The sequence below is a fragment of the Brassica rapa genome, chromosome A02 (genome assembly GCF_000309985.2).
Source record: "Brassica rapa cultivar Chiifu-401-42 chromosome A02, CAAS_Brap_v3.01, whole genome shotgun sequence".
Classification (NCBI taxonomy): Eukaryota; Viridiplantae; Streptophyta; class Magnoliopsida; order Brassicales; family Brassicaceae; genus Brassica; species Brassica rapa.
This window is the reverse complement of record NC_024796.2, coordinates 139,650-152,715: the sequence shown is the minus strand read 5'-3', so window position 1 is coordinate 152,715 and position 13,066 is coordinate 139,650. Positions and strand designations below refer to the sequence as shown.

The following is a 13,066-nucleotide window of genomic DNA, read 5'->3' as shown; positions in this document are numbered from 1 at the left end:
GGCATGGACCGATTGGTTAAGTTATGAACCACACCAACCATTATAAAAAGCAGGGAACAGTATCACAATCACCACGTGGCTTTATAAAATCCAAGAAGAATTTAAAAGCAGCCAATCAGAGTAAAGCTCATCTACTTGTAACATCACAAAGATAACTTAGGATTCAATAAAGATAAGGTAGAAAGCGTTTTGCACCGTCAGATGGATTCGTCAACTGATCCAACGGTTATGATCATCTCTCCAAGATCAGCCAGCTCCATCTTATAAGTAATTGCAGCAGATTTTTAACAAGACAGAAGTGTCTTTGTATCTAACGAAACGTCACTGTAACAAAAAAACACCGCCGGAGATGGCCGCTACTCCCACCGCCGCCGCTGCTTCGTCCATCATGGGTACTCGGGTGGTTCCCGACATCAACTCCGGTTCAGGTAGAATCACAGCTCGTTTTGGGTTCGGAAAGAAGAAGGCAGCTCCGAAAAAGACCAAGACTGTCGTGACTACGGACAGGCCTCTGTGGTACCCAGGCGCCAAATCTCCTGAGTGGCTTGACGGTTCCTTGGTTGGAGATTACGGCTTTGATCCTTTCGGTTTAGGTAAACCGGCCGAGTATCTCCAGTTCGACATAGATTCACTAGACCAGAATCTGGCTAAGAACTTAGCCGGAGACGTGATCGGAACCCGTACCGAAGAGGCCGCCCCCAAATCGACTCCGTTTCAGCCGTACAGCGAGGTGTTCGGAATCCAGAGGTTCAGAGAATGCGAGCTGATTCACGGACGGTGGGCCATGCTCGCCACTCTCGGCGCTCTCTCCGTCGAGTGGCTCACCGGCGTCACTTGGCAAGACGCCGGAAAGGTAATGCTTTTTTCTCGAAAATTACGATCTAATGAAAATGAGTAATGTAGAGAGTTAAGTAATCTAACTAGAAGTAATGTGAGGCGTTAGACTTATTGGTTAATTAGTTATCTAATTAAATATTTTTGCGTTTGAGATATTATTATTCTAAATAAAAGAAGCAAAAAAGTGCAGGTGGAGCTAGTGGATGGATCGTCCTACTTGGGGCAGCCACTACCCTTCTCCATCTCGACGTTGATATGGATCGAGGTGTTAGTGATCGGCTACATCGAGTTCCAGCGCAACGCCGAGCTTGACTCTGAGAAGCGTTTGTACCCTGGTGGCAAATTCTTCGACCCGCTTGGTTTAGCGTCTGACCCTGAGAAGATGGCTCAGCTTCAGTTAGCTGAGATCAAGCACGCTCGTCTTGCCATGGTCGCCTTCTTGGGTTTCGCTGTTCAAGCCGCTGCTACTGGTAAAGGCCCACTCAACAATTGGGCTACTCACCTCAGTGATCCCCTTCACACCACCATCATCGATACCTTCTCCTCCTCTTAGAAATCTTTTCTCCTTTCTCATCACTCATCATCTCATCTTATAATGTAACTTTGTTCAAGTATAAACAGAGGTTTTATGAGACTGAATCGCGTTTGCCTTTTAAAATTGGTTTTGGGCTTTTGTTCTTTTGCTCTTTTAACCTGCTTGGCCCATGACACTAGTACTCGCCTGATTGTCATTTTCTGTGGCCAACCAATATATTTTTGTTTTTTGCTGAACTATAAATATCATAAAAATGAAATGTTAGGGTTACAAAAGCCTAATTAGTGATACCTTGGCAAAAAAGAAATAAAAAACAAGGTATACACAAGAGATTTAGATTAGAAAGAACAAACTATCTAATCCAAAGTTTCATAAGAGAAAAGAATTTCCTCCTATGTCTTCGAGCATTGCGGATATCCAGCGCACTGATGGTGTTGCGGATATCACTATGGCCAACCAAGATTGAAACGATGAATCCTCATAATTTTCTGTGGGAAGGACGCTTAGCTTTCGAAATTCAGTTTTTTTTTTTTTTTTTGAAATTCAGTTGTATCTACACAAATGATGAAAGGCTCATGGACTACACAAACCCGCTTAGAAAGAACATCTTTGAGGCTCACTATGTAATACCATAAGGGTTTAGAGATGCAGTGACCTACCTAGCTCATTATGCCACCGCTCAAACTTGTCCAATGATATAACAAATATTTCATCATTTTGTGCCTAGGCCGTTTATTTGTACTATTAATTAATGTTAACACGATTTTCATTATGCTATTAGTGGTTTATTTGCTTTGTCCTATTTTTTCACAAAGCCCAACTTTTCTGTATATAATTTTTGTTGTTGTTGTTGTTGTCATTTATTAAACAGAATTGACTAGACACTTGGAGAAAAAAACAAAGAGAGAAACATACAAAAGGATAGAAGACACAATCAACCAAACAAACAAAGAAAATATAGAAGGTCCGCGTGGGATTTGGATGGACATGTGAGACTTGTCTTGTGAAGGTGTCCCTTTGTCACTGTTACGTAATATGGTAGGATGTTCAATTAAGATTTGATTTTCTTCCCTTTTCGACCTTGACATGTACACCTGGTTGCTTGTTCGTCTACACAAAAGAAAACATTACAAAATTGCCTTGAAATTTTGATACTTTAAGAGTTACTCCTTGGGGGTCGTCTTACGAACATATATTGTCAATATAAAAATGTCTTATTCAACGTTGAAAACTGATGAAATAAAATAACGAAAATAGTGTACATTCTACCGCGGTGGACCATGAGGAATACATGCACTAATGTTAAGATTATGCTTGAATAAAAAAAAAGATTATGCTTGAATAATTTATCTGAGATGCCGATTTTTTTTTAAAAAGAAAATGTGCCTAGTTTTTATCTCCATGCTGTCACATTCATATAAGTACCGTAAATCCATTTTATTTGATAAAAAAATAACAATATAAAACGATATATTGCCACTTGAGGCAAACTTCACATAAGATGTGGGGCTTCATCTATTATTAGTGGGTGTATTTATGTTGGATTATCCATTGGATAGTAAGATCGATAATATTCAAAGACCAAATCTCTATAGTTAATGGGATTAATGAGTTGATTATATTATCCCCAAAAGGAAATCTCATTCCATGAAAGCCTTAACTGAAATGGTTGTTCTTAACATCAAAATTAAAATGGACAAGACTATATTTTTTTTTTCTTTTTTTTTGCTAAACACAAGACTATATATTGAAAGCTTGAAACCAACCATGTTGATTATTAATGATTCACTACTTGAGTTAAAATGAAATTTATTGTAATTAAATTGTGGTTGGTCAATGTGAACACTGCAGATAAAGTTTCCATGCAGAAAATGTATGAACACGTCCAGAAATTACGTTAGGTTTTTGTTCGGAATATCCTATCCCTTAAAAAAACAAATATTATTCAGTCCACAATTAAAACATGCATGCAGTAATACTAAACTATCATATAGTATTAGCTTTTAATGTGTTCTTTCGCATCAAGCTAAACTTTGTAACTTTTAATACGAAAATAACACAAATAGACATTCAAACTAACTTTTTAAAAAATGTTGATTTGAAAGTCAAACGGGTCGTTAAAAACGATAAATGCCAAAACACCATAACAAGGTTAAAAAAAAAACTAGATAGTATTATAGATGCCTTGCAAGGGAAGTATAAACAAAGTGTGAATATACACTATCTATCATCTACCAGTCATGATCACAGAACTCGAAGAAACCCTCGTGACGGAGAAAGATGCGACTGAGCTAGAATTAGCCCTATCAGACGAAACATCATAACCTTCAACCTTGGATCCTAAACCGCTTCTTGAAGAGTCTGAATACCCCCAGTGGTCGCCAATCTCAGGAACATCTTCCTCACCGTTCAAATACTTAAGCACCCTTCTCATCGACGGCCGAGACGCCGGTCTCTGATGGCAACATAGCAATCCGACAGAGAGTGCAACCTTCGCCTCTCCAGCTTCGTAACCAGATCCTAGTCTGGGATCGACCGCAGGGAGAATGTCACCGGTCTCTCGCAGCTCCATGACCCAATCTGCCAAGAAGAAGGTTCCGGAGTCCGTGGGTCTCCTCCCGGAAACGATCTCCAAAAGCAAAACGCCAAACGCGAAAACATCAGACGCAGCAGAAGATTTACCGTTGCGGGTGAGCTCGGGGGCCATATAGCCGATAGTGCCGACGACGACGGTGGTGTGAGAGAGCGTCTCGCGTTCGTAAAGCCTGGCGAGCCCGAAATCTCCGAGTCTCGGGTTCATGTCATCGTCGATGAGAACGTTGCTGGGCTTGACGTCTCTGTGGATGACAATCTTCTCCCATTCTTCGTGGAGGTAGAGCAGCCCAGACGCGATTCCTTTGGCGATCTGGAGACGCGCGTTCCAGGACAAAACGGCGCCGCTTTGTCTCGGTCGGCTGTAGAGCAGAGAGTCTAAGCTCCCGTTGGGGATAAAATCGTAAATGAGCAAGAGATCGTTTTTGTGTTTGCACCATCCTTGGAGGTTGACTAGATTCTTGTGCCTTAAACGACCTAAACTCTCGATCTCCGCCACGAACTCTCGAACGCCTTGCATGCTATTCGGAGTTATCTTCTTCACGGCGATTTGATCAGAGGATGAGGAGAGGCTTCCTCTGAAGACGGTGCCGAATCCTCCCGTGCCGATGATCCGGTTGACGTTGAATCCATCAGTGGCGGCGTAGAGATCTTTGTATCTACGCCTGTGAGGATGATTGATCTCCCAGTCTTCGAGAATATCTCCTTGTTGTAGACGCTTCTTATACATGAGGAAGAAGAACAGTAACGCAAGCAAGATGAGCGTTACTCCAGAGAGAGCCACGATCAGAGCGAGGACTCCAGAATCGTAGCCTGTCTTCTTGGCAGTGTTAGGAGGCGGAGGAGGAAGCTCGGAGAGGTTGAGCGGTTCTGCAGCAAGAGGAGGAGGATCTACGCCGCTAGAGAAACTCCAACCCATCACGTAATGAGCACTGGACTGATCTCTCCCAGTGGCTGCCGTGAAACCCACGTACATTTCTTCTTGCACGATCTCTACCAGTTTGGGAACGCGTTGGGAGATCAAGGGCTTTACGGGTTTAGACTTCAAGCGTGCCGGATAAACGGTGAAGTTAAGGGTTTGGGTAGGACCGTCGTAATCCAGAAGGGCTTGTATGGGATCACCACTCTGAAGTAGGAAATCCTCTTTTCGGTCAGACTCGTCGTAGTACACGACCGGTTCTTGGAAAACCGATGTGAGGTTGTTGAAATTCAGACCGATGTGATTCCCCGATCTATCAGACACGTCTCCGAAGCCTTGCACCGTGTCGAATTCTACCGCGAATACGTGGTTCGTAAGGTTCCCGTCGTTTGTTTCATTCAAAAGTCCCAAGTACTGCGCGGCATCTGCTTCGGGGCGGTCAGGGGTCGGAGATAGCGTGAAGGTGAATCCAAAACCTCCGTTGCTGGAGCTTGTGGGGATGATGACGAACACGAATGATGTGCTAAAAGAAGCAACCCTTGTTGAATTCCCGTTGTTCTCGAGCAATCTCACCGGTTTATTGTAGAACGCCGTACCGGTAACGGTTTGGGTTCGGTCAGTGATCCTCAGCAGGCCATCCGGTTTGATCATTGCAGCTCCTGCCAATCGAATCGATGATTCGTTTCCAGTAAATCCTCTGAAAGTAAACTCTGTTGTTGTTGTTGTTCTTTGAGCTCCAACAACAGAGACATCCAAAACCAAGAATAACATGAACAAGAGCAACAGCAAGACCATGGCTCTTCCAGTTCCCATGAATATCTTAATACTAGTAGACAAAAAGGTGTTTACAAGATAACAAGGGATGGATATATGTGTGTTCCTCTGTAGAGATTCTTCTTATAATGAGGCCAGGCCACACAAGGACTTTTGCATGTTTTATACCAAAGAAAATTCTTCCTCCATCTTTTAACTGCTTCCACATTAACGTGTCTTTGACTATATTATGTAATCCCGTTTGTTTGGTTTGTTTTGTCCTCAATTTAATATTTTTTTACAATCAAATTTCAATATTATATATTTATCTATTTTTCAACAATATCGACTTTTAATTTATTTTTTAAAGCTGTGGTTATGATCAAATGCTGTCATCTATCATTTCTTTTGCTTATAATCAATTTACTTGATTATTTGGATATTTTTGAAACCTCTCCATAAACTTGTGTATATGTATATATATATTGACCTCTCCATAATTAACCAAAAGGAAACTGGAGTTTGATTTTATTAAACTCATTATTTTAAAAATACTAAGTAATTAGCTAAGATTTCATATACATAGATAAACAAAAGATAAAAATATATTTCAAAATCATTTACATATTGCTAATTCAAGGGTAATAATAATAATTTATATAAATAATGATAAACTTGGAAAAGAACTATATAATCTTTTGCTAAAATCAGTTAACAAGTACCATTTAATCATACTAATTCATTGATAATTATAACAACAATAAACTCAAGGAAACTCATATTCAAAAGTACTGCTAATTTATATAATTTGGTGTCCTCCCATCATTCGTGGATAAAGTATAAAATAATATAAATTGTAGGGTGTTGATAATTTCTTTTATGCTGGAAACTAATATGTATTTTTCTTAAAGGTCCAACGCAATTACATGGACTGACTTTGACATATTCCAAATATGCTTGAACTGCAGATATTTTTATTATATTTAGGAGAAAAAACTAAAGAATTTGACTTTGATTGCATGATTTGACTTATTAGATAAATGAAAATAAAATATTGATTTAAGCTGAATTCCTAACTTATAGGACTGCAGTAAAATAACTTCCACCAATGATTAGTAATAATATCGGATGATTACCTTATAACCGTTTGGAAAAAGGTATGCTTTATTCCCATTTCATTTTTACTTCAAATACATTGATGACGAGTTACGCGTCACCGAGTCTAATGCAGTTTGTTAATTAGATAATAAATTATTCTAAAACAAGAAAATCATTAAATTTCAACGCTGATACGATTGGATCGCATAAATCCTTATCAGTTTGACTTTGAAAATGCTGGCCGATTTCAGTTTGCCGTTTGTGCACTAACGAGTTCGAGAATACAACGTCACGTGTACGTGGTCATGTGAGATTGAATACGTCCAGTGTTTTTAAACCAAACGATCCAAACACACAAAAACCAGGTTTTCATTTCTACCTATGTACGTAATTCAAACACGGTGGTGCATGACTGCATGTTAAAATTTGGATGCAGGCCGTCAGACAGAAATAGTTAAAAATTGAGATGTCAGAATTTTGAATTTGCGGAAACAAAAGGCTCGAGTACATTATTAGCTCATCTACTTTTATTTATCCCTTTTTCAATTGCTTTGTTAAACAATATATATACACAGAAACACAAGAGTTATTTTATGCACAAATAAAAGTTTCATGTTGAGTAAGCATCAAATACACTCAACAGGTTCAAACCATCATATCCTACTTTGCGGTAGACTCTGGTGCGACTCCATTATACTCTATTGCTTTTACCTGATCTCCAAGAAACAGTCGATACCGCTCTGCTCACGTTCCCTTCTCTTGGGTGGTTCAGGTAAAGCACCACCACGGCGCAGTCATCAGCTTTAGAGGTTGGAAACTTCGTTCTCCATGCCCGAGCTGCTCTCTGAACCAACGTGTCTGCGGCCACTGACCGGTCCTTGCAGGAACCCACAATCTTCACCACTTCTTCGTTTGACAAAACATCCCAAATCTGTTCACAGAATAGAAGACAGTCTGCTTTCACTGAATGCAATTGTAAGAGAAATAAATTAAAAAAACTGAAAACTGGTTGAAGTTTGTTTATACCCCATCGGTGGCTAGAACCACAAACTCGTCTTCTCTACCGACTTTTCTGAAAAAGACCTCAGGAACGCAGAGAAGTCCATAGTCTTTGAGGCAGAAATCACCAAACGCCCTCGACATTGCGAGTCCAGGGCAATCATCATCAGGCATCCACACTCTATACACATCAGGTTCCTCTTCCATCGCAAACACCCTTCCTTTGCATGCTACTATTCTCTCTGCTTCTCCTGTTTTTAAAAGATAAAAAGCAAGGCAAGCTTCTTCATCGGGATTCTATTTACTTTTTTTCTATGTCAACCTCAAAGGGAAAGACACTTACGTTGGACACAGGGTTTCAGATCAACCGTGAGTTGGACAGCTTTGAGATTGTTCTTGCTTCCACGGGTGCCTAGAACAGCTCGTGAATCTCCCAAGTTGGCGATCACCAAGCAGTCACCCTACAAATGTTTTGACGAAACAACTTTTAACCCCTCTTTTGATGAACTGTGCATATTTTCAGATTGTATTATTTTAAGAAGAACCCATGATGCTGAAGAGAGACTAATGATATCTACCTGTTTAAGGACGGTTACAGCAGTTGTGCCGCTGCAAAAACTATCATAAGGAGAGTCGAGACCAAGTTCGCTGTCTATTCGCTTAAAGAGTGTCACTAGCACTTTCTCCAAGAAACCCTCCTGGCTCTTTGAATTATTATCATTCTCTATGTTTACATTGCCGCCACATCTGATTCTCGAATGGACCCTTGAAGGTAGACTGTCACATATGTGACGAGAGATCTTGTGACCCATGGGGCCGTGACCGTCAAATACACCGCAAAAGATCATATCTTCCTCCCCACCAAAGTTCTGAAACAAAAGTTTTTAAGATGCAAAAAAAATGATTTTGATCATTTGCCTTAATAAAAGGGAGACAGCTCCAAAATGGAAATTACATGTAAATAGCAAAAACTTAGGAAAAGAGGAAAAATAAACTCATACCTCCCAGACTGTCATGGCGTCTTGATTGATCCCCTTTTTGCCTTGTTTGATTGCCATGGAAACGTGTTTGGATGATCCGCTGGACCTTATGATGGCACCATCGTTTGTGTCCCTTACATCAGCCTCTGCGTCTCCATGTTCATTACCATCATCCGTGCCATTCTCAACAATTATCCCTGCGCCCTTGCTACAACAAACCCCCATACTGCAAGAGGCTGGTGCCCAACAAGAAACAAAAAACAGGGAAAATCTATATATATATATATATTTGGGGCCAAAATGTCTCTGGAAACGGAATGTGTGGTTAGGTCCTGCGGAAGTAGTAATTGAAGGCAGGAGAGCAGGGTAGAAGAATCAAACTGTTGCAGAAAATTATATTTTCCATGCCGTCACCTTGTGAGGCGGGCCTTACAAGGGAAAAGGAGGGTGAGAAGAAGGAGGAACAAGCATGAAAGAAACCTCATAAGAATGATTGCTACATCAAACACCCGATTACAATAATACAGAATGGCATAAGCTTAAATGGAATAATATAATGGAAAAGTCAAAGAGGTTTTCTCAGATGAACACGCACAAAAAAAAACTGTAAACAGAGAGAGAAAGATTTGTTTATCGTTTTCTTTCTCTGTCTAAATATAGATGGAAATCTAGGATGATGAGCATCCAAAATTGGATGCGGAAGATTAACGATAAGAAAAAGTTACCTGCCTCGATAGATTTTCCTCCGTTAGCTCTTTATTTGCAATCCAGAGCGAAATAAATCCACCTTCTCCTTCACCAAATCACTTGAAGAGGTCAGGTATACAAACAACTTTAGATGAACCATTAATAATCTTTTGACAGAAGATAAAATGACAATACCTGATTCAAGGCATTTTCATTGCTCCATTGTTGAAACCATTCTTCCAGAGTACAATATATCTAACAAGAGGCAAAACTCCATAAAACAAACACACCAAAACTCGCCTTCTTACCTCATTGGATAGCACAAGATCATATATAAATACAGCAAGGTTTGTGCAAGTGAGAGAAATTCAATTTTTTTCATTTCAATCTAAAATTCTTACAGTAAAGGGAATTTAAAAACAGAACAGAGTTTTTTTTTACTGTGCCTTAATAGAAACCCTACAATATCCTTGTTGTTTATATTCTAGAAGAAGAAAGTACATTTATAGATTAAAAATCACCCCAAGCCATGTAAGAAGAAGGAGATAATGCAACCATTACCACCATTGATGGACAAGCACCCCACTTTGTCTGAGCGAAGTGAAGAGCTGTAGGCACTGGTTATAAGTTTTGTTGTACTTTTGGCTCCTTTGGCCAGGACAACATCTCTGCCACCTGTTGTAATGGCATTCAAGGAACAGCTCATCTATTAGACAAATGGCTCCAGTCTTGATCAGCCTCGGGATCAGATCAAATTCGGTTCCTTCAACATCCATCTTCATCACAACAAAGTCCCTCTCTCTCACGCTCTTCTTCAACCAGTCAGCGAAATCGAACCCTTGAATCAGGTTCACCTCTCCAGCTAAGCTCGAGGAAGATTTCTTAACAGGCTGGATTCTGCCCATCCCCCTGCCCATTGCTTTGGCTTCCACTTCTTTCCCCGGATCGTGATTGATCTCAAAGGACAAAGTCTCGTTCCTGACCCAGGCTGCATAGGGCAAAAGCTGCACCTTCTTCTTAATCTTATACTCCTCGTGAAAGGCCTTGTCGGCCTCAATAGCGAAAACATCAAAAGTTTTGTTCTGCTTGGGGTACTGTTTCTTGAACCAGCTCCCAATGCTTGAACCGTAGCTCCGAGCACCAACATCAACGTAAACGTATCTACTCTTGAAACGAATGTCTACCATGGAAGGGATGTATTTAACGTTCTGAATGTTGCGCTTGAGAGTGATCCATGGCTTAAGAGGCTCCTCTTGAATGAGGGGCTCAGCGTCTCGAATCAAGTCTGTTTTGTAACCAGGGATCCAGCACTTGCCACCACCAGAACTCTTCTTATGGTGACCTCCAGAGTATTTCTGAATAACGAATTCTCTGATATGAGGAGAATCTAGATCACGCATCTTCACCAAACTGCAAGAATTAAACAAATCAAGGAATGAATTGAAACTGTAAGTATCAGTAGCAGCAACGTGAACCACCGCAATCCCTTGGGGCTTCAGTGTTCTAGTTATCTCCTCGGCAAACTCCAACGGCTTCAACGACTTCCCAAGGCGGCCGCCGCCGGAGAAGATGAAATCGAATGTGTTGTCCTGGAAGGGTATAGAGTGACCCTCGCCTTTCACCACCAAGGGACGGGAAGCCTTCTTAGAGATACCGATGGAGTCCTTCACGCCAATCTCTCTGAGGGAGAAAACCTCTCGGGCAGCAGGCGTAGCTTCCACGCAGAGAGACTTGGAATGAGGGGAGAGAAAACCATCGGAGATGAGGTCGCGAAAGACGGAGGAGTAGAACTGAACGGATTTGATCAGATGGTCGTCATCGGCGCCAGGGGAGGTAGATCCGATGACGGAGACGAGATCGGGAGGGAGGGAGAAGAAGCAGAAGTCGCCGCGATTGCAAGATTCGCCGGTGAGGGTGATGACGTAAGCAAAACGAAGGAGGAAGAGGAGGACGCCTAGGAGAAGCACGCGAACCATCATATTCCGCAACAAGCTGCTGCTGCTTCCTGCTGCCTTCCCCTCCATCTTCCTAATCTGACTAACGAGAGGAGAAACGAGCAGAGGTGTGATTAGCTCCGATTAGGCTTGTCAAAATACAATTACAATAACGTGAAAAGCAGCGCATAGTTCGCCAAAGGCTTCCGACGACGACGAAGGCGGTGTGGCCGGCAACAGACTTCGAGACATATCAGAGTGAAGCGAAGCGAAGCGAAGCGAGTGGGGGAGTTTAGAGCGCGTAACGCGGATTCTCCTTTTTTTCTTTTTTTTTTAAACGTCACCGTTTTCCACTTTTATCTCTTCGTAATTGCCCCTCTGACCCCTCTTTCTTTCTTTCTTCTCCTCCCAAAGCAATTAGTATTCTCTAAATTCCTATCAATAATGTCGCAATTTTACTCTATCCCAATTCTTCACACTTTTTTTCCTCATAGAATTTTTTTAATAAAAAAGCTAAAGTTTAATGGATCCAATGCAGCGTAAGCAATTATCAATGATGCTTTAATTCAGACATCTATACTATATTAAAAGGGATATATGAGCTCCATTGAGCCTATCCACGTCAGAAAATTAAATCAACCAATAAAGAAGTATTATAATGCCACGTCAATTTATTCCTTCACCACCGTTCTCTTCATCTCCTTCTCAACGTGTTGAAACTCTCTCCTTTCCAACGTGTTGAAACTCTTGGTTTCCTTCTCTGCAAATTAATTGATCAGCGTTATGACCCTTAGCTTTTTTTTTTTAATAAATCAGCCCACAAGCAAATACTGAAACGAAAGAGACTACAATTCGAGGGAAAGAAAGCTGAATAGAGTAAGATCTAGACTCCGGTGGACACTGATGGCAAGAAATCCGGTCAATGAGACTTCACGGCGCCGGTGTGTCCAAGACCCACGGTCGTTCCATCGTCTAACCTTCAGACCACCACCCGCAGAGTCGCCCCCTGTCCCCAAAACGCCGGAACCAAAGGATTAAGGTCCGGCTCCATAACCCTAACGCCGTAATCCGCCTGAAATTCACTCTTCCTCCTAGGTCTGAGACACCACGTACCTTCTCAGACTCACGGAAGCGAAACCGAAGGCCGAGCCAGAGAGAAACCGTCAAGAGAACCGCCATCCCGTATAACAGAACCTCAGACATCAAACTTCGCTAGCTCCACCCATCGGTACGAACACCAAACCCCGATAGCTGACTGGAAGCTGACAACTTCACTGACGAACCACCAGAGCGATGGCGCTCACCTGGGAATCTACCGAACCGCAACGAGAGAGAAAGGTACCACCTTGACGACGACGGACGCTTCCTCCTCCGTCTTGATGATCAGGTACCGGGTGGGGAGATGAGACGAGCTCCGACGAGGCTGCCGGAAGATGCAGCGCCTCCACACACGGAGAACACGAAGCTTGAAAGTTAGAGAGAAAATTTCGTCGCGCGTTAGATCCACTTGCGCCGCTCAAAGGCCTTCGCTTTTTCTTTCGATTCATTAGTTCTTGATTTACATATAAATAAATAGAGTGATGGATGAATCTCATTCTAAGTTTTTCTCACCCTTAGGTTATAGAATAACTACAGGAAAATCTGATCTGATGTGACACTACATTTCATTCATTTAGGTTATAAGGAGGACTTGCATGGATCAAGATGGAGGTCGCTTCAGATGGTAGCAATC

The 13,066-nt window shown here is 41.6% G+C and overlaps 4 protein-coding genes across 5 annotated transcripts; 1 reads left to right on the top strand and 3 right to left on the bottom strand.

Moving 5' to 3' along the window:
- Window positions 1-158: 158 nt before the first annotated feature.
- On the top strand, window positions 159-1,548 carry LOC103850412 (chlorophyll a-b binding protein CP29.1, chloroplastic). The gene is made up of 2 exons (XM_009127156.3): window positions 159-853; window positions 1,028-1,548. The coding sequence occupies exons 1-2, from the start codon at window positions 350-352 to the stop codon at window positions 1,388-1,390; spliced, it is 867 nt and encodes a 288-aa protein (XP_009125404.1). The 5' UTR covers window positions 159-349; the 3' UTR covers window positions 1,391-1,548.
- Window positions 1,549-3,458: 1,910 nt separating this feature from the next.
- Window positions 3,459-6,911, bottom strand: LOC103850411 (lectin-domain containing receptor kinase VI.3). Its single transcript, XM_009127155.3, has one exon. The coding sequence runs from the start codon at window positions 5,694-5,696 to the stop codon at window positions 3,600-3,602; it is 2,097 nt and encodes a 698-aa protein (XP_009125403.1). The 5' UTR covers window positions 5,697-6,911; the 3' UTR covers window positions 3,459-3,599.
- Window positions 6,912-7,239: 328 nt separating this feature from the next.
- LOC103850410 (probable protein phosphatase 2C 65) lies at window positions 7,240-9,524 on the bottom strand. Of its 2 annotated transcripts, none has more exons than XM_009127154.3 (5): window positions 8,735-9,524; window positions 8,312-8,602; window positions 8,077-8,194; window positions 7,761-7,984; window positions 7,240-7,688 (listed from the first exon to the last, which is right to left on the bottom strand). In XM_009127154.3, the coding sequence occupies exons 1-5, from the start codon at window positions 8,936-8,938 to the stop codon at window positions 7,632-7,634; spliced, it is 894 nt and encodes a 297-aa protein (XP_009125402.1). In that variant the 5' UTR covers window positions 8,939-9,524; the 3' UTR covers window positions 7,240-7,631. The 2 variants fall into 2 exon arrangements, with proteins under 2 accessions (XP_009125402.1, XP_009125400.1); XM_009127152.3 differs by having other exon boundaries at window positions 7,240-7,665; window positions 8,735-9,515.
- A 241-nt stretch (window positions 9,525-9,765) lies between these two features.
- On the bottom strand, window positions 9,766-11,986 carry LOC103850409. The gene has a single exon (XM_009127151.3). It carries the CDS (start codon window positions 11,422-11,424, stop codon window positions 9,958-9,960), a length of 1,467 nt encoding a protein of 488 aa, XP_009125399.1. The 5' UTR covers window positions 11,425-11,986; the 3' UTR covers window positions 9,766-9,957.
- Window positions 11,987-13,066: the final 1,080 nt, after the last annotated feature.

Excerpts from the sequence above, each read along its gene's own strand:
- LOC103850412 (XM_009127156.3), top strand. The coding sequence starts at position 350 with ATGGCCGCTACTCCCACCGCCGCCGCTGCTTCGTCCATCATGGGTACT. Across the intron at positions 854-1,027 it reads CTTGGCAAGACGCCGGAAAG|GTGGAGCTAGTGGATGGATC; the intron begins GTAATGCTTTTT and ends AAAAAAGTGCAG.
- LOC103850411 (XM_009127155.3), bottom strand. The coding sequence starts at position 5,696 with ATGGGAACTGGAAGAGCCATGGTCTTGCTGTTGCTCTTGTTCATGTTA.
- LOC103850410 (XM_009127152.3), bottom strand. The coding sequence starts at position 8,938 with ATGGGGGTTTGTTGTAGCAAGGGCGCAGGGATAATTGTTGAGAATGGC. Across the intron at positions 8,603-8,734 it reads ACGCCATGACAGTCTGGGAG|AACTTTGGTGGGGAGGAAGA; the intron begins GTATGAGTTTAT and ends CTTTTGTTTCAG. Across the intron at positions 8,195-8,311 it reads CTGTAACCGTCCTTAAACAG|GGTGACTGCTTGGTGATCGC; the intron begins GTAGATATCATT and ends AAACATTTGTAG.
- LOC103850409 (XM_009127151.3), bottom strand. The coding sequence starts at position 11,424 with ATGGAGGGGAAGGCAGCAGGAAGCAGCAGCAGCTTGTTGCGGAATATG.